Source organism: Ambystoma mexicanum, chromosome 7p, assembly GCF_040938575.1.
Source record: "Ambystoma mexicanum isolate Mex_15411 chromosome 7p, UKY_AmexF1_1, whole genome shotgun sequence".
NCBI lineage: Eukaryota > Metazoa > Chordata > Amphibia > Caudata > Ambystomatidae > Ambystoma > Ambystoma mexicanum.
Genome location: NC_090939.1, coordinates 477705979 through 477726587, shown reverse-complemented (window position 1 = coordinate 477726587; position 20609 = coordinate 477705979). Strand labels below are relative to the sequence as shown.

At 45.0% G+C, this 20609-nt stretch overlaps 1 protein-coding gene across 1 annotated transcript in view; it reads right to left on the bottom strand.

Moving 5' to 3' along the window:
- EFHC2 (EF-hand domain containing 2) overlaps positions 1-20609 on the bottom strand; it is a 369754-nt gene that overhangs the window by 69246 nt on the left and 279899 nt on the right. The window contains exon 12 of the mRNA XM_069636501.1: positions 9175-9372. Coding sequence (XP_069492602.1) covers positions 9175-9372 — 198 coding nt within the window. The remainder of the gene's footprint in view (positions 1-9174; positions 9373-20609) is intronic.

Below are 20609 nucleotides of genomic sequence, written 5' to 3'. Positions count from 1 at the left end.
ATTCAGAAGGGCAGACGGAACGCCAGTGCAGCATGCAGAATTGTTAAAAGAATTAATAGAGGCCCTACAAAACCCTACTGCTGTAGCAATAGTGAAGTGCCAGGCCCATACATCCAATACAGACGTTGTGTCTTTAGGGAACGCGGCAGCGGACGCTGCCGCCAAAGAGGCTTCCTATTTTCAAAAATACGACACAGGTGAGTTCATGATGAAGAACACAACAACCGAAGAACTGTCAGAAGGGTACAACATGATGTCCTTATCACAAATTCTAGAATTACAGGAAGGAGCTAGTGCAGAAGAAAAACTAACGTGGACAAAACGGGGATGCAGCCAATCAGGAACAGACCTATTATGGCGGCAAAATAACTCAGGGAAAGTGGTAATGCCACTACAGTTACTAGAAGTAGCATTCCAACAGCTACACTTCCCCGCACACAACACTAAACAGCACATCGCAGCAGAAATACAGGAAGAATGGTTTGTGCCTTGTCTCCAGGAGCATGTGTCTCGATTGGCAATGGAATGTACAACATGCCAAATATACAACTCAGGAATGACCCTACGCACACTCCGGGGAACAATTCCCAAACCCCTTGGCCCCTTCAGAGAACTGCATATAGATTATGCAGACATGGGGGAAAGGTGTAATGGCGCACGGTACATGATCGTGGTTGTGTGCCCGTTTTCAAGATGGGTGGAAGCAGGACCCTGTGCGCGACCTGATGCCAAAAGCGCCGCCAAGTTCCTAGTAAGGGAAGTGTTCCCGCGCTGGGGAATTTGTGACGTGATTCGCTCAGATAACGGCTCTCACTTTGTGAATGAACTCTTCAAGGAAGTTACCACATTATTGGGTATAAAACATAAATTATGTTCGATTTATCATCCTCAAAGTAATGGCGTAGTGGAAAAGATGAACGGCCTGTTAAAGGGCAGGTTATCAAAACTATGCTTCTCATTAAAGAAAAATTGGATTTACTGTCTACCCCTGGCACTATTTGAGTTGAGAAATCAACCAAGTAAAGACCACCATTTGTCCCCACACGAGATCGTGACTGGGAGACGAATGAACACAGCACACTCTCCACTGCGTGAACACTCAGATGCTCACAGAAGCGCCGCAATATTGGGAGATGAGTTCACAGACTACCTAAGAAAATTAACAAGGGCAGCGCGCGCAATATCGAAGCAACTATCCCCACCCTTCACTAGAGAAGAGGGAAATGTAACGGGATCTGTCACGGAGCCAGAGCAACAGCTACAGCTAATGCCAGGCGACTCAATTTATGTCAGAAGCTTCGTGCGTCGGTGGAATGCACCACGATTCCATGGCCCATACGAAGTAATATTTTGCACGCCCACGGCAGTAAAGGTGAAGGGCTTGAGGTACTGGGTGCACTTGACCGACGTACGAAAAGCATACAGCAATGTACACGAGGAGATAGACGAGGAGGCACAGACAACAGCAAACGATGAAAATGAGTAGGATGTTTAAATATCGGCTTGCGTGAGTGTGTGTGTGTGTGTGTCAACACTGGACCTAAATGGAATACTGTCAGCACTGGAATTGAATGAAATAATGCCTGACAAGGATATCAAAAAAAAAAAAAAAAAAAAAAATGTGTGGGATTTCCTTTTTTTTTTATCTAGGTGAATGATGTATAACTAGTGAAATAATAATATTATAACTTGTATATACCCTTGTCTGTGAATACCCCTCCCCCGCACCCCCACCCGCTTCCATTCCCCGTCAAATGTATTGGCACAGATGGTGCCAACAAAACGTTTACATGCATGCACTTAATGCACTTTTATATCTCAAACATGAGCTTCCATGGCATCTAACGGGCAGCCTGCAACGGATAGAATTAGTAGAATGAGAGAATTAGTATATGAGAGATGTAGATATTCGTATGAGTGTGGATTATCAATATGCATTACATTGTTTTTTATGATGATGTTTGGCTTGGTTGCATATTGGTTTATAGCGTTCATCTCTATCGAGATGTACGAGGGGGGAGGGAGTAATAACACTACTGGACCAATTAACAGTACCACCGGGCCCAATGCAACTGCAGGGGTCAATACCAAGGAAGGTGATTTTTTGATATGGGACGGAACTAAACTTGTGTGGGGGTATCATACCACACCATCCAGTGTTGTGACCTCACAAAGAGAAAAACCACAGGGTGGAATGCAGAGCAACACAACATCTCCACCAGGGGTATCCACTTACAATGCCCACAGTCTCAATGACCGAAACCCGTCTGCCATATCATGGTTATATAACACCCCCACCAGCCAGCTTACCCCCACCCCAGAAAACAATCTGCCAGATAACGTCAGGAAAGAAAACGATGAGCTACTAGAAATGCACGAAATACTATATGATGAATGGGCCCAGGGGGGCGGGAATGAGAAAGGGGGGTCTAGTTTGCCCACTGCTCAGGGGGGTGGGAAATACATGAGTAACAAGAACATCAGACGAAGGAGAGAAACAGGGAGGAAGAAGTATGATGAGTATTATGGGCTAGGTCTAGATAAGATGGAAGACCCACGACACCCCCATCAAACAAATAAGTGGTATGCAGACATGAGTGCCACAGCTAAACAGACTACAAACGAAAGCTGTTATGTCTGTTCCCTCATCCCCCATGCATCAGGTACACCCAAAGTATTGTTACCCAAAGAGTTGCCTATTGTGGATGCCCAATGTCTCCTTCATCTCACGCTGTGCAGGATTAAGAACACCTTCCAGGCACACGAAGTAACTTTTCAAATACTGCAGAACGAGAAAACGTGTTACCCAAAAACGACAGGAGTGGTATGTTTGAAAGAACCATTTTTTGTGATAAAAGGGACACTTTTTTCTGACAACAAGCAGAAGGATGAAGAAGTACTGTGCAAAGCGGAAGCACTAAGAGGTGTGGCGCCGGATAAATTACAGTGGATAGTGGAAACATGTACACCAGTATGGAGAGAACACATTTCAAAGCTAACTTGGGTAACTGCCATTGAAAAGCCGTTCAAACTACAGAGCGAAATGGACTATAAACTGTGCTTTAAAGGAGAAGGGAGAACCCCCATGGGAATAAACAAGAACTGCAACAAGACCCTCACCATCCCAGACCTAAGGAAAGGGACAGCGGCCCTGATGGACACGTACTGGGTGTGCGGCAAACAGGCATACCTGCACCTCCCCCAGTCATGGAGTGGCAGATGCTCAATGGCCACTCTGCACTCAGCCCTGATGGTGATACCAGAAAGCCACGTCGATGGGACACGGGAACGCATGCAGAGTGTGGCTCAACCAACTGCAGAGACACAAATATATGTCCTGTCTTCTGGAAACAAGGAAGAAGTGCTGACCCGTAACAGGCGAGCATCAAATTACATATCAAAGGCATCATCAGAACTATTGGCTCAGATCCCAGACAAATATCGATTATTCAGCTCAGCAGAAACATTTTTTGCCTCACTCGTCTCAAGTGTCCAAGCACGGGCAAACGCAAAATGGCTCCAGATAACACGCTGGGAATTGATTCAGCTGGCGAACGACACTGAAGAAGGATTCAACATCATCAGAATTGAACTAAGAGCCTTACGACTAATGACCATGCAAAACAGGTATGTTCTAGACCTGTTGACAGCGATGGACGGTGGTGTTTGCCGAAAAATAGGAAGTGCCTGCTGCACTTTCGTACCTTCTGAAGACGCAGAGAATGGCTCCCTGTCCCATGTAATCGAAGCAGTCCATAACCTGGGAGAAAAAATGAAAATGGAAGGTGGAGCAGAAGCGAGCACCTGGTTTGACAACATCTTCTCCTGGGTTCCCTCATGGCTTGGAACAACTGTGAAATTTTTAATGCCAGCTGTTGTGTTCCTCCTTCTACTTTTTTGCCTGTGCCAGGTGGGTCTTCGAGTCTGTGCCAACGCAGTACCAAACGGTGCAATGATGATGGTGACAATGGGCAACTCACACGGTACAATAAAAACAATGCAAGAAGCACAAGTACAAACAGGGATAGATAATTCGCCCAGGTACCAACTAGTGCCCATATACCACGATAAAGATATTGTAGATAAGTTGTGGCACACCACCATCAAAGAGCCCCGTATACTAGAATGGTATGAGGAAGTTTGGGTAGATTTAGAAGCAGATGGTGGGTGCATATATCTAACGTGCACCCCAGATGAATATGCCCGGAGAGGTGAGAGCTTAAGAGCGGTATGCAGAGCATGGATGCCCATCAAAGGAACTCCGGCATGGGATGAGGCGGTGATGGACGAGGCAGAATGTAGGAGGATAGAAGGTTTAAAGAATTCGTTACTTTAGTAACGAAAGGGGGGAAATGTAGGGGAGGACTGGTCCAAAGACGACCCCCCCTCGCCTACACTTTCTCCCCAGGTGAGGACTATGGCTCTCTTGGGCGTCCCCTCCTGCCGCCCGGGCCCAGGTGGTGGAGGGCTCGCCCACTGGAGACATTGCCCGCACGTATTAATTGCCCGCACATATCGAATGCCCACATCTATTGATCACAACACAAATTTAGTTAGGCCCAAAAACCATTCTCTGCCCAGTAAAGATGGTGTGAGCTCAGCGCACTGTAGCGCGGCCCCCACCCTTGGAGAACATCCCTGCTGCCGCGGCACCCTGGTAGATCCGCTGCGAGCACGTTCCCACGAACAAGACGGACATGAGCTAGCGTAATAGCCTAACATTGTAACAGTTCACCTCCCGCAGTGTATCTTCGTTCCCAGCATGACCCGGCCAGCAGGCCTAGACAAATGAAAAGAACAGTAAAATGGTCGATTATATGCCAGACAATCTTTGTATATTAATGCTGAGACTACTTGCAAAGGATGCTTTTCTCTTTCATAAAACCCCTTATATTACAAAAAGCCTGTAGGACGTATGATTACAAGAGATCATGCCCCCACGATATAAGCGATGGTGAGCATATACCATTGCAGTTGGATGCTAATAATGAAGGAACGCACCAAGAATCTATTTGTTACACGTATTGCTGAGATACTTACACCCCATGGGCTCGCGCCATAACTAAAGCTAATGCTGCTAGAGTACACGAGAAAGCGGATGCAACTACACTATGAACTTATTAAAGAATGCGCGAGAGTGCACGTATCATGTGTGAATGTCTGAGCCTCTCATATACCACCACCGTCACGAACGGTGGCGGGTCGTTCTCTATGTACTCCACTGAGCTAACCACTACCTCATTTACCGCGAATGTATATGCATGTAACCGAAACGCTGTAGCTGCTAGAGTGTAATGTACAAATATGATGCTCGATCTGGGTATAATCAAAGCACACCCAGCAAAGGTTAAAAGCATGTTTTGACGTGATGTTAAATAAGTATTATAGAAAGTGTTCAAATATTTGCGATGTCTTTTACTTGTATTCAGCAACGCACGAGGGAGATACCTTTGTGAAATACTTGCAAGGCCATTCCCCCTCCCACCCTGTGAAGGCTGCCAAAGGCATGAGAGCAGAGACCGCGCCGCGCTGCTTTATCTCCCCCAAACCAGACTGGAGCCGCTTCAAAGATTTGTAACCCCCTCTGTAGCACCCAAGGCCACCACCCGCCACCTGCATTATTTACAGCACAGCAGTAAACCTCTGCCTGAACGCATGCGCCCCCTCGTAAACCTTACAACCCACCGGACCATCTCAGACTTATGGCCCTGTGCAATCAGGACACCCAACACTTTGACAACACACAGCGGAACATCCATAACAACTTCTAACAAGGCAGAAAGGCATGTACCGCCCGTGCCAGGCCCTGAAGCTTAGCCCCTCGACCTATGGCCCCGGTCAACAGGACACTGGTAACCATGCCCTGACGTATTGCCTCCAGTCCCCTCACAAGGTGCATTCCTCCTGTGTTGCATTAACCTGTAGTATAACCTATTGGAAGATTTACTAAAGAAGATAATATTGAAACGAGTGAATGACTGCGGTGTGCATGGCCTAGGGCAAATAAGTCAGGAAAGGACATTCATCTCTGACATTGGCCGCGATGGCACGACAACACCAGCCGGATGAACCCCGCCACCCTGCCAGGCCAAGCCCAACCCACGAGGCTGCCCAGTGACGTCTTCCAGCCAAAGCCAACCACATCACAGCAGCACCTATAGTTAGTCGTCGCCACCCAATCCCCTTGAACTTGTGCCCCCTATAGTATGTAGGTTCTTATGACGTTTTTTGTAAATATATACGCCTGTCTTTGCTATTGTCAGACAGAGCGCTCTCGGAGTTTGCAGAGTTCTTTGCATGCCCAATTCTGATTGATAAACTCCCATTTACGCTCACCCGCACTCTGTCTTGGCCTTATTCCCATTTTGGGAGAGTCCTTCATTGTCTCTCATTGCGGGGAGGATCGTGCTGGTTGGGGACGCTTGCCTTCAAAGGCCATCTTCCCCACCTCCCACCAAGGCCCGCCAGGGCTTGCTGGTGCTCGAGCAGCACAGCCTCACCTCCCCTCACTCCGCTGGACCCGCTTCAAGTATTCACCTCCCCCATGTCCGAGGCCGCCATAGTCAGCCAAATGAATTATTTACAACCTGGTCCTAAACCCCACCACCTTGAGGAGCCAGAGAGGTGCCCTCACTGATCCAGTAGTACTCCAGTTCACCCCAAGTTAATGGGCCTTAGAGATAGGTATTCAACCCTGTACTAACATACCATAAAGTACTCCCTCACCACATCTAACAGGAAAGCTCACCTCGTGCCCTCTGGCAAGACACCCAGACTTATGACATCTGGTCAACAGGTCAAAAGTAATAGTGCACTGATGTATTGGTGAAGCTTCACATTGCATGTTGTTTCTCCGGTCTCCTATTATTTCTTAGAGTAACATATTGTAGGATTTACAGGACAACTGGAGTCGTCTAAGGGATGAGTGTTTGTGTGTGTGTGGCCAAAAGGGCAAAGTGTTAGTGTAGCCATCAATCATCGACACAGACCGCGCCTGGCATGACAGCTCCACCCCAACAAGGCCAGCTGACCCGTCCACCCCACGTTGGCACCATGCAGATGTCCACCAATCCTGGAGCGGGTCATCGTTGTACCACCTATAGCCTCGTCGACGCCATCCAATCCCCGAGACGATGTGCCCCCTATAGCTTACAGGATTTATGACGTGGTTTTGTAATAAATATGACTTTCTTTGCTATTGTCAGACAGAGCGCTCTCGGAGCTTGCAGAGTCCTTTGCACGCCCTACATTGATTATATAAAAACCCCTTTTACATCACCCGCACTTGGTCCTGGTCTCATTCCCTCCTGGGGTGTGTCCTTATTGCCTCTCATTGTGGGGAGGTTACTGCCTTTTTGGGGACGCTTGCTTTCAGGGGTAAAGGGAGGAGTTAGGCAGATTGAGGAAGAGGCTGTTGCAGTAGTCCAGCCTGGAGAGGACCAGAGCTCTGGAGACATTGAGTTTCTGGGGGAAGGTGAGGAAAGAGAGAATGCCTCTGAGGAGTTGCAGCTGAAAGTGGCCCTTATTGTCAATGTCTGTGATGTGAGGAGAGAGGAAGAGAGAGGAGTCAAAGATGCCACCAAGGTTTTTTGCCTCTCAGGAGTGTGAGGGGCAGGGGCCCATGAAGGGCGGCCAGAGTGTGCGAGGGAAAGAGGGAGCAGGGGTCCCAGTGGGAAGGATCTCTGTCGTACTGGCATTAAGGCAGAGACCATTAGCAGTGCACCATGCCTGAATAGCAGACCGGTAGTCAGGAATGAGACAGGAAGAGGAGGAGGCAGAGGAGGGAAGTTTAAAGGAGAGCTGCATGTCACCTGCATAACACTGGACGTTATGAAAGAAAGACTTGCACAGTGGCATAATAGCAACTCTCAATAGTGTGCTAACAGGACGATACAAGAATAGGCAAACATAGATTAAAACATTATTCCCTGATAATCCGTCCTGCCTCTCTGAGTTCATGGGGTTCTAGCTGAATGGTCTTATGGGGGTTACTATGTATTGCAATGTTTATGAGGGTTTATTCTGTCTAATACTGCATTACAGGACATTTTAAATTAGCACACGTTTTCCTAAGATTTTAAAAGCCAGAGGACCCTGCAATCTCTCACCCTCTGTGCATTGTTCTTTAAATTATATGAAGTGACTATTGTTACTGGTTTAATGTACTTTAAAATGCACCAATTACCACCAAAGGTCATAAAATCTAGTTGAAGCACCCTACCCCACTTATAACATGGTGTTTAAATCCTATCAATATCTGGCCTACTGTGTGTCATCTCGCATGGAACAGGGCCTATGATAGGACATCTTTTGGTTGGGATATGGAATGTACTAGCAGTATGTCACTTTTGGCAAAGACAGTTGCTTGCTGTACAACCAATGTTTCTCTCTGGCACACAATGTTATGATGGGTACATGTATGTATTAGCCGCTGCCAGGAATAATGTACCTAGGTGCTTTAGCAGACTTTAAAGTATTGTATAAATTACTCTTCACTTTTTTTTACACCTATGACTTTTAATAGTTACATCTTTAAAAATTGCTGTACTTTACACCTGTTATGTCTAATTCTTTTTCCAAAAATGTACTAAGGGACGAATAGCTTTACTATTCTGCATGCTCCCATATGGTGCTAGTACTAAAAACAGTCTGTATGTTTTTTGGTTCCTGCTGTGGGCCTGTGGAACTGGCTTTCATTGCAGGACACAGCTGAAATTTTAAAAAGACGTGTCTAGTCATGATAGAGGTCAACCTTCAAAAAGGCATTGAAAATCTCTGTTGGGTCTCAAAACCTGTTACCTTGGTATCAAAATAATGGTATGACACCCTAAAGGTAAAATCTCCAAGATTTTTAAGATCAATGCCATAAACCAATGTAACACTGTCCTGGCTACTTCCTTTACCTTGTGGAACCAACTATGAACTTAATTGTTATCCTTGAACTTGACTAATTATTGATGATATATGTTGGTTATTCAATATATTTACTGTGTACTTCATTATTGATTGTAGTGAACATTCAACGGAGTGTTTCAGTTTGTGAATATGATAACAAGATATTGCTAGGATGAGAGATAACTATACAGTGAAAACATGTGTTAACTAAAATTGATACATAAGGTGTCATGAAAGTAGCACGTCCAGTATGGCAGACTGCCAAAACAACATCCTTACTTTTCTCGATCATTGTACATGAAGACATCGGTTAATTTGCTGAAGTTTTCAAATGCTTTCCTCTTGAGCTGTTCCTGGGCCACCGCTAGCAGCACATTCAAGTCGACTTCGCCCGTATCTCGTACACCATAGTTACGGCCTAGTGTCATGATCTCATGTTCACAGAGGTTGCCATCTGAGATGCGGGTTATGAGATTTCTGAGGACAAAATGAAGACACAGATGATGAGTAGAAAACGAGGATTCAACCAACTTTGGATACATTTTTCCAATAATGGTCTATTTTGCAAGAAATAGATAGAATGTATACACTCTTTCAGTTTACAAATGTATTCCTACCATCGACCTCCTATTTGTAAGCTGGTTTCACTCATAACATCATGTATACACTGGTGCAGTTCTGGACTCCTGATCACAACATAACCATGTTTGTTTGTTTGTTTGTTTGTTTGTTTGTTTTATGGGTATGGCGCACCAGATACCGGAGGTATCTGGCCACAATGAATACAAGAATATTTTAAGCTTAAATTACATAGTACGTCATATTGGCAACAGGATTATACAGGCAACAATGTAAAATTATACAGTAGGTGAAACAAAGTAAGGTATGTGATACATACAAAGGAGCTGGTACAACAAAATCAAATGTTTTGGATTGCAACCAGTTCAGGGTATTGCGTCTAAAGCTGAGGAAGAATTGGTCCACTCTGAGTGAAAGCGGAAGTGCGTTCCAGGTCTGTGTAGCTTTAACTGGGAAGCTACTACCACCAGATAGATTTTTTTTATTTTAAATCTATGTATGATAAGGCAAAATGAGTTTGCAGATGTAGAGGGGCGGGTGGGGGATTTTCTGACTATTCTTTCGGTTAGGAGGTGCCGCTTTGTTGAGGCACTTGAAGGTAAGGGAAGCTGTTTTAAGCAAGATTCTATCATTCATCTTCAGCCAATGATATTCTCTCCTAAACTCTGATACATGTTCTCTGTTGGGAACATTCAGAGCAGTTCTTAGAGAATTATTCTTTAAAATGTGGATTTTGTCCAGAATATACTTATTTGCACATAGGTACAGGGTGTTACAATAATCCAATTTTGAGAGTATTAAGGCGTTGGCAAGGATGATGCAGCCATGTTTGGATAGGAATGGCCTACAGGCCCTGATTAGCTTACATGTGTAGGCTGTGGCTGATGCAATAGAGTTAACTTGTTTACTTAGTGTTAGTGTGGAGATGAGGTAGAAACTTAATGTTTTTACTTCATGTACTACCTTAATTGTATTTCCGTCAATATTGAAGGCAGAATAGTTGGTATTCAATTTTTTTAGGTTGGCAGCTGTTCCAAGAAGCAGGCGCTCCGTTTTGTCGTCATTCAGCCAGATGCCATTGGCTGCATCCATGCCTGAATGAGTTGGTACATTATTTACCAAAGCCGTGTCCTCGAGGTAATCACCCAACAATTGCACTTTTACAGCAGCTATTATAAATATGATGTATCAATTTTAAGAGTATTATCAGAGAAGCCAACACACTAATCTTCCACACATAAATCTCTGGATTCTGCTGTCCATAAAACCATTAATATCTTGAAAAATGCACTACAAAAATGTGTCCTTGCAACAAAAATCTCTCAGTTCAAAGTTCTGCTGTCACAAACTCCATACTGCACAACCCCAACAGTCACCATGCCAAGTTTTGTCCAGTCCTGTCCCTAAATGATGATTTGTAAAAGTGCTGAGCCCCAGAGCAAAAGGTAGTAGGCTAAGAAGGTATAGTATTGTCCTGTGTGGGTAATAGCGCTTGTAAAGAAAGTAGCACATTTGAATTTTGATGATATGTCCATACAGCGCCTTGTCAACTTGAATACTTTCCAAATCAATACCATTACGTATAGAACCTGCAGAGGAAGGGGACTATATACATGACTATGCAGCCCATATGGACAGAATGGAAGGGAACGTCCGGGTAAAAGAAGAAAGAATAGAGGGAGCAGACATGTGGCCTCCTTATGAGTTTGGCGGTAAGTGGTAAAGTTAGTGGTAACACTGTTACCACCAACTTTAACAGTACGCTAAATTATGTGTTTGGGCCTGGAAAGGAAGATTTGCTTCCAGGAAAATCCTGGTGGTAAATCCTCCAACTCACTGTTTAAATAATCAGTAGAATTGGCAGAATTACCGTGGTGGAAAGTCTGCTGTGGTAATTGTGCCAAAAAAGCCCCATTGAGTCCAATGGACTCAACTTAAATGGGGAATTACACTGGCACCACCACTTGTAATCCGGCGCAAATTCCACTGGACCAAGTGGTCGTAACAGTAATTAGTTTGGGCGAGATTCTGATGGATTTACCACAGGGATTCCGCTCAACTCGTAATGAGGCCCAAGGTCTGATAATGGACACCATATCACCAACTACCTTTTTAAGGAGATAATGCACCTACTGGGAATAAAACACAGGCTATGCACAGTCTACTGGCTGCAAACAAACAGGATTGTTGAATGATTAAATGGCTTGCTTAAAGAACGCGTAGCTAACCACGTCTTTGTGCAAAAACTGTCTGTATTGCCTACCATTAGCACTTTTTGCTCTTCGCAACTCACCCGGTGCGGATCATCATTTGACTCTGCATGAAATTGTAACTGGCCCGAGAATGCATGCGCCCGTTCCTCCTGCACATTCAATTGTGGGAGCTAATACCACGGCACAGGTTTTGGGAGAAGAACTGAAAATGTATCTAACTGAAATGACAAATGCCCTCAAATACGTCTGCCGCCAGTTTCAACATTCGACAAGTCAGCCGAACAACATCGAAGAACAGACAAGTGCACACATCGAGGAAGAATTCCCACAAGTGCAGCACCTCTATCGGAACAATCAAATACTCGTCCGTAATTTCGTACAGAAGTGGAAGGAACCGAAATTCACAGGCCCTTACGAAGTAGTGCATGCAACACCCACAGCAGTGAAGATAAGGGAAAGAAGGTCATGGATTCACATTTGCTAAATCTGCAAAGACAACAGCAGCACCCCCTCGGAAGAGGAACAGAGGGGCCTAACTTGATTGGAAGTATTACCCAACTGTCATTGACATTCCTTTCATCTATAAGACATTACAGAAATCCCACTAGGAGAGCGGAAGGAGAGCACATGAGAAGTGGGGGGAATGGGAGAAAATATAAACACAACATGAAAATTATAAGGATATGATTGTTTGGTCTCTTTCTCTTTTGCCTTCTCTTCTCTCTCTGGTTTTTACTGTATATAGAAAGTGTGGGCGTGTCCACCAACAATGGGAAAGGGACACATACTAAGAGAAATATATTTAGTGCTTAGAAGTTCATTGACTAAATTGGGAAGGGGGAGACACAGCATCTGGGAATGTCTGATATGATGAGATGAAACAGGTGGGGTGAGAAAGCCCTAATGGCAGTTGCTATGTGTGCTCACTAATCCTGCACGTTACAGGGACACCAAAACAATTCTTGCCACAAGAGGTAACAGCAAAGAAAGGAGGATGCCTAATGCACCTGTCACTATGTAGGACTCGTGGCCTGTTTCAAGGGCATGCAGTAGAAGTACAATGTTTAGATGAAGGGGAGGAGGTATATTTAGACAATTATATACAGCTCAAAAGCATGACCAGGGAAGAAGCAACGAAGCATGTACTATTATAATATATTACAGAAGGGGCACGTAGGGGGTAACAGTTGGCCACTGCTCACAGGAAAATATATTGCAAGAACTCGACAGGACATGATATTCCGTGGTGCCCACCACACCCCCTATACGGATTGGGGGTTCAGTGTTTCATGATGGGAAATGTGAACAGGGGAATGGTGGATTGTTGTGCAGAAGGGCTAGTAGGATATGTACAAGGGGTGGTAAAGAAGATAAATAACAACCGCAGGGTAATAAGGAATGCCAATATACATGCCTTGACAGGGATAGATGAGAAACATTGACCAATGTATATAAAGCCACTTACACAGCTCTCCTTCTGTTTCAGAGCAGCAGGAATGATCATAATGGGTATGAACATTGGCTGTGGGAAGACGATGAGCATCCCGGCGTTACAGAAAGGGACGGCAGTGGTGATGGATTACTGGTGGTCATGTGGATCTAGAGCCTACACCCAGCTGTCTCCAGATTGGGGAGGGTTGTGTGCACTTGTGCCCCTCCACAACCCTTCATTGGTCGTACCACAGGTGGATTTACTACCTTTCAACTATCTCCCTACACTGCGGCAGAAGAAGAAGGCAAGAGAGCGGAAAGAGGTGAAAGGTGAACAAAAGCGAAAATCACAGGTAAGCACAGTCCATGGGGATACTATTGATGGGACTTTCACAGCAGGCCAGTTAAAACACACTGCAAACATGCCACAGCTGTGGGGTGGGGGAGCTGAATTCTGGCTGTTTGTCTCCAGCAGACCGCCGTCACTGGCAACAGCACCGGATGATATAATCATGGTCGGCGAGCCAGGCCCACAGCAACTCGTGGCAGCTGGGGAAATCGACCTTATCCGGGGAGGCACTCACATAACACCACTGGCGGTTTCAAATCACCACTTGGCCAGTGGGTACGGGAACAAGGATGTGGAATGAAGAGGCACTCCGAAAGGAGGCAATCAAATGGTAAGTTTTGGTGTCCCTGAAAAACAACAAGTACAGAGTGGGCCTCATTACGAGGTCAGCGGTAACCCTCCAGTGCAACTAACAATTTTCCGCCGACCTCGTAACACCATTTCTGACGCCTGATATCCCGATGCCACTGGGATATTACAGGTGGCGACGGGCCGGGATGTCAGGCGGCGGAATAGGACTCCATGGGAATGGGGACACGGAAGCACCGGCACTGTTGCTAACCATGCCTGCAGGAGCCGGTAGTCCTTCTGGGACTAATTCTACGGTTCCTAATTCTAGAAGTTTTAGAATCTCTCTGAGACTCTCTGGAGATGACGTTTGGAGCTTTGCTGGTGAAGAAGGAGGAATAGCAGGGAGGGCCAAAGAGTAGCCCAGGCAGAGGATGTTTAAACCCTACGTGTCTTGAGTAATATTTTCCCAATGATGTAGACATTTGGAAATAAATCTTCCCTGCTACCAGAGATGTACTTTTGTTGATCTGAATTGGAACTGGTGACATATACATCACTGCAATGAAGTCAAATAGACTTCGTAGGGCCTGATCATGAGTTGGGCGGTAGCCCTTAATTGCGGCAGTAACGCTAATACCACTGCATTTAAGGGCTGGCCTGATCACGAGTTGGGTACTAAATGGGCTGTGTTATCTACAGTGTTTTCGGTGCAATTACCGCCGGCAGTATTAGCGTGCGGTAAATCAATAGACCCAATGGTAAATGGGGATTTCCTGTTACCACCCAACCCGTAATCCTGCGCTAATAGTGTCGGACCAGGTGGTGCTAACGCAATTAACGCTGGGCAGTATCCCAGCGGTATTACCACCGGGATACCGGCCAACTTGTGATCAGGCCCTTAATTCCTGAGTGGAAGTTGAAGAAGGCGTTGATGTAGCTTTCACTTTCAGCCGGTATCTTCTCTTTTAAAGAAAAATGACAAGGTTTAAACCTTTAAGCAGTTAAGGCATTTGTCATAGAATAGGTAGTAAACGGGTAGTAGAGCTCAGTGGCAACGCGCTCATCTTGGAAGCAAGACGACGCAGAGCAACACAGGTTTGAATCCCGGGTCCGTTCTTAGAAACGTCATCGGTATTAAGCGTGTTATAAATAACCAATCATAATTATAATTATAAAAACTAGCTTTAAAAGTTCTAAACCTTTGACAATAAGGCTGCTTCCTGGATATTGCGCACAGCGATTTTGCAGCTGTAACACATGACTTACATTTTTGCAACACCTTAACTGGTGTGGGGTCAAATTGTATCTTAGCATCAGACGGCAAACCCAGCACCTTTTCCTCAGTGTCCTGATGATGGGGGGTAGCTGACAAACACACATGCCGACACATGCAGACAAAACTGCTCTTGGCCTTTGCCATAGTATCATTCAATTCCTTTATCACTTTAAGCTGTTGTATTGCAGCATCCATACCTTCTTAGACCCAACAGGTGAACTCCTCCAGATAGAAGTCTGCATGAGGCTTAGCCAAATGACTCAGAGCCTGTTCTAACAGTAATGCTACCATGGCCAGTAAAGATTTTGACTGATACGCAGGCAGTCTAGTGAAAACTCCTGTAGCTTTGGGTTTCCCTACCAGAAAGATTTACAGTGCCTGCATAGCTTTGGATAATCTAAAAAAATAATTTTGAAGACGATAATGATTGTGTTCACTGTCAGATTCTGTGTCATTATAAACTTTCTGTTTTCTGTTTGGAGGAACAGGATCACCATCGTAAAGAGCTGAAGGAACAGGAAGGGGGCTTACGAGGGACCCCATTTTATATTTTATTCTCTGCTCCAAGACGTCTAAGCATGGCACTGACAGCATGGTTTCCACGACCGTAGAAGTAATGTCCTTAGGTTCACCCTGCTCCTCCGCTGACCTCTTAGGGGGAGTGGAAGAATCCACACTGCTGGTAATTCCCCCGGTACCAAAGCGGCCTGAGGATTGTAGGTTTTAAATACCACTGGTCTAGGCACCTGAATGTTTGTTAAAATAACTTGTGGCTGTACCTGTGAAGAGGGCAGTGGCACATCCTGATTGTCAAGGGAAAACTGGGTGCAAAAAATGTGGAGTACCAAAAAGCACATCCGGTGGTACAGTAAAATACTTAGCACCACTAGAATCATTTGAATCAGAGATAAGATGCAGTGATTCCACTTCAGACTGTACTGAATCAAGCTCAGTATGTTTGCTCCTTGACACTTTCTTCTTCCTAGAGTGCCTTTTTGGAGATACTGGTGCTTAGCTCGGCACTGATCAGAACCAAGACTTGTCTCTCTCATGTTGAGAAACTTTTTCAGCTTTCTTTGGAACTGAAGCCTTTGTAGAAGCAACTATCGAGACCAATTTAGGTGCCAGTGAAGCTCTATTTCAGGGGTTCTGGTAAATTCTGAATGAACCTTGCAGGAGTGTTCTTTGCCAGAGCTGTGCTTATATGTTTGGTTGGAATCCGAGGTAGCAGAGCTTTTCCACAGTACCATAATGACCTTATCTGGTTGGAACAAATCTTCCGGTACTGAGTTGCCATTAACTTGTTTGGCTCTTCTTCCTCCAACGGCTGCCCGCGGTTTCCCACTAGGAGCTGCTACTAGCTTCCCACCCAGGGGTATTTCCTCCAAGGGCTACCCACGGTTTCCCACCAGGAGGTGCTACTAGCTTCCCACCAAGGGGTACTCGCAGGTGTAGTCGCTGGGGTATTTACTTCGAAATGCTTCTTGAAGGGCCCGAAACTGAGGGTGGGGTCTTCACCTCGGTCCCAAAGGTGAGTGCTGAAACACATAACAAAATTTAAAGAACGGCCTCCCTCTTACCAACGTCGGCCTAGTTCATAGTCATAATGAAGTCTTCGGTCGCCACCAGTGCCGGTCCGAGCTCTGATATAGAAAGAAGGCGGCTATGGAGAGACCTTGGGTGAATTCTACTGCAGAACACACAGGAACTAACTGGATGATGGATTCCCAAACACTGGATGCAGGCATGATGAGGATCAGCAGCCGTGAACTGCTTCCGACACAGGATGCATTGTTTGAAACCCATAGTGTACGGCATACGCATCAGAGAGGCACCTAGTCAGCAAGAAAGATAAAATACCAATCTCAGAAGGAGAAATCAGCTAGAAGCAACGCCCAGAAACACAAGGGTGTCACTGAGCGCAGCAAATCTTGACCCACCGTGTTGGCAGAAAAAACAGGAACTGGGTGTGGCGGTAGGTGACATGGCAGTGGAGGACAGGGGCCTGCATGTGGAAGTATGCACGTGCATGAAAGGCATCTACAACTTTACAAGTTCTTAAATTCACTGTTAGGTTTTGCAGCCAGATTTTTTCTGACCCACCTGCAAATGCAACTGTCACGACCAGTTGGGAAGGAGGGAGAGCAAGGACGACAGACAAATTCAAACATATATCAATCTGTAAAAGAAGCCAATACCGGACAGCTACACCTATAGGTAAGAACAAAGTACTCATAGCTCATGTCATATAACATATGTCACATTCACTATGTCGCAAACTTCACATATTTCACATACATATCAAGTCCTGTGGGACCAAAGCAAGGAGAAGGCGGTTAATTACCATCTAGAGGTTTCAGTAGGAGAGAAAGCAGGGGCGAGTTTTGGTTCCTTGAAAGTGTTTGAGTTTGATTGGTTTAAATATGTCCTCAACAACATTTACCCATACTGGAGAACAGTCCTTCCACAATTCAAGATTGAGCAGGAGGGCCTGGAATCCTGAGAGGCTAGAAGTAAGTTGTAGTATAAAACGTTTGTTCTATAACTGTCTTTCACTTTGAGCTGGACCCGAGGACAGGTCCTTATCAGGAAGGCTCCTGATTTCAACCTTAATGGGCCAATGAAAAAGAAATGCTGTTTAAATGCACACCTTCGAGGGGCACGTTCTGGAGAAGGAGTGGTGAGAGCAGAGAGCATCAGAGAGCTTCTGCGCTCAAGTCAGAAAATTACTTTTGGCCTTCAAAGCAGTTCATATTCTGTAGTCGCCCATACTTGCGCCAGGGCCTTATTCAGCAACTTGTGACTCCTCCAGAGAAGACATTGCCATTCTGGCAGTGTCTAAATGGAGAACTAAAGTGTGTGTCAGCAAGATAATGTCGCTGCACGTGCGTACAGGTGCACACCTAGAGGAAGGGTGCACCAGCACTAGCAAGATGCTGCACCTTCGAACTCTCAGTGGAGTCAGCATCTCACAGATTCAGAAGTGTAAAGAGCCCTCCAAGCAAGAACCTCCTGAAAAGGCTGAACTGACAAAGAACTAATGAAAAAGAAGGACCGGAGGCAAAGTCAATTCTAGTTAACTATTGTGAACTCATATTGAACAGGGGAATTTGCTAAGAAGAAGAAGAAGTATTTATAGAAGAACAATACAGGTGAAGCTAATAGTTAGAGTATGGTTAGTTTAGGAAAGTTATTTTGTTATACACTTTATCCTCGAATGTAGAATAAAATGTTCTCACAGGATAGAGGTTTCCTGAAAAGACTTAGTAGGGTAAATAACTTCATAAGAGACCCCAAACCCAGGGAGGAAGAACTCTAATAACCTTTTGGGGCGCACACTGTTGGATGAAACCAGCTAGTTAAGCCACCAGGAAGTAATTCAAGATATTTCAGAGCTGTGTTGGCCCCTCGAGGAACAATCTACCCTCCTGACAACAAGCAGATGGTTTCAGTTACCAAACTTAGAGAAAGGGGGAGGACCGTAGAGGACTATTGATCAGTTGTTGTCTTCTCTCTGACCCAGGACCATGGTAAAGCAGAAGAGATTCTGTTCCTTTTTTAATTTGTCCAATTCCCCTTTCCCTTCTGTAGTGCTCAGACTGTAGCAGAAGGATTGAGGTCGCTGTAGACTGACAACTGTCATGCTGAGAACCTGGTGTCTGCAGAAGCTGCTGAACCCCCGACAATCCACCCAAAATGTGGCACTCTGAGCTGACATATATATAACCGCTCAGTTTACCTCACTTTCAGGGGAAAGGGGGAAGGGACAAAGAAACAAACACCAGGCTGGAAGCTATCAACTCGCTGGTTCTTCACCTGTAGTTAAAACATAAACATGCAATACACCTCATTACTCAATGGGTTACTATACTAACCTTAAACTCTACATCCTTTACCAAAATAGTCAAAAAAACCATACCTGGTACTTCTCTTCAGTATGCCCAGAGAAGTGATAAGCAGACAAGACTTCCTTACTTGTGGACCAGAATCTTAAAGATCATTCAGCCTTCTCAGTAGGTCCATGAATGTAATATTTAACTTTGTAGTTCGTCTGCTCAACCTAAAGATTCTTGAACAAGGTCTAAAGTTCTTCAAATAAGTTTAAGGAAGTTCTTTTAAGTTCTTGTATTTGTTTTTTTTAATATTTTCTTTTTAGAGTGTCTTTTACTCAGGAACGAATTTTAAACATGCGATGAAATCTTCACGTGGAAAGCCAGCACACGCGCTAAAATCCAAATCGCGGGTAAAACGCAAACGCGCTGAAAATCCAAACCGCGGGATAAAACACACGTGCTTTAATCCAAGTCGCGGGAAATACGCACACGCGCTGAAAATCCAAACCGCGGGAATAAACACACGTGCTTTACTCCAAGTCGCGGGAAATACGCACACGCGCTGAAAATCCAAGACGCGATAAAAACTCACTCGCGCTAAAGTCCAACCCACGAAAAAATATGCATATGGGCAAAAAACAAATCACGGGAAAAAGCACATGTGCTTTTATTTTATCACATGACACTTCTGAGAGCTCGCGCGAAAGCTCCACATAGATTAGTTCTTGCGCACACGCAGATACGAAACGCGTAATATAACACACACGCAAACTCACGTAGAAAAAACCCACGCGTATATGAACAGTAAACGCGAGTCCAAAGTTCACGCTCGCGCTTCACTCTCACGCGCAGAGACACACGCGCGTGCTCAAAGTAACGGGAAAAAAAATCACGCGCTAGTTTGAAATGACACGTAGGGATGAAAACAAACGTACGCGCTTCAGTTTTTTAGATACAGATTTGCGATTTCAATCCCTTTAAATTAATATAACCTTTTTACAAAGTTCATCAAAAATGGAAAGTCACTTATCTTGTGATTGAGACTTGAAAACTTCTTTTCTCAGAAAATTGGAAATTTCTAACTCCTGTCCTGTGTCTCCACCAAACTACATACACGACTCCTGTTATACTTTCAGAAATTCCGATCGACTGCTTGAAACTTGTCACCCTTGAACAAGTTAAGCAGGAGCTGCAAGGCACACGACCTCTGAGCTGGGCAAAGACGATGAAAGGCAGTTTAGAATGTTCATTGTCCTCCCTATAAACAATCACCAGCCAATTAGAATTTAGACTGAGAACCTCCATCTTGGCTTGGGGCATTTTCCATAGACTGCAATGAAGGTTAATGGCAAAATTGGCTGTTTAAAAATATAACCCATAATAACTTCCCAAAACCTTTCTATACTAAATATGTGTCTCCGCTGACCCAATGTAAATGAGTATAAGATACTGTATGTAAAGAATATGTCGCTCCAACCTGACAGTACCTGACAACCACCCAGAGGAGGGGGACTATGGGGCTAGCAGCTTCTGCAGAATTTACCTTATTAGGGTCTGTGTCATGAACCAGGTCCTGCGTGTACTAAGTCCTCTAACTCAATGGAACTGAGTAGAACGTAATGGAATTCATGAACAGTGCCCTGCGACTGTACACCCTTGATCACCCTTAGACCCCTGAATGTTGCTGTGCTCTACTTTCTTTCCCCTAAGGCATGTTCCCTATAGTTCCCCCACACAGGGAT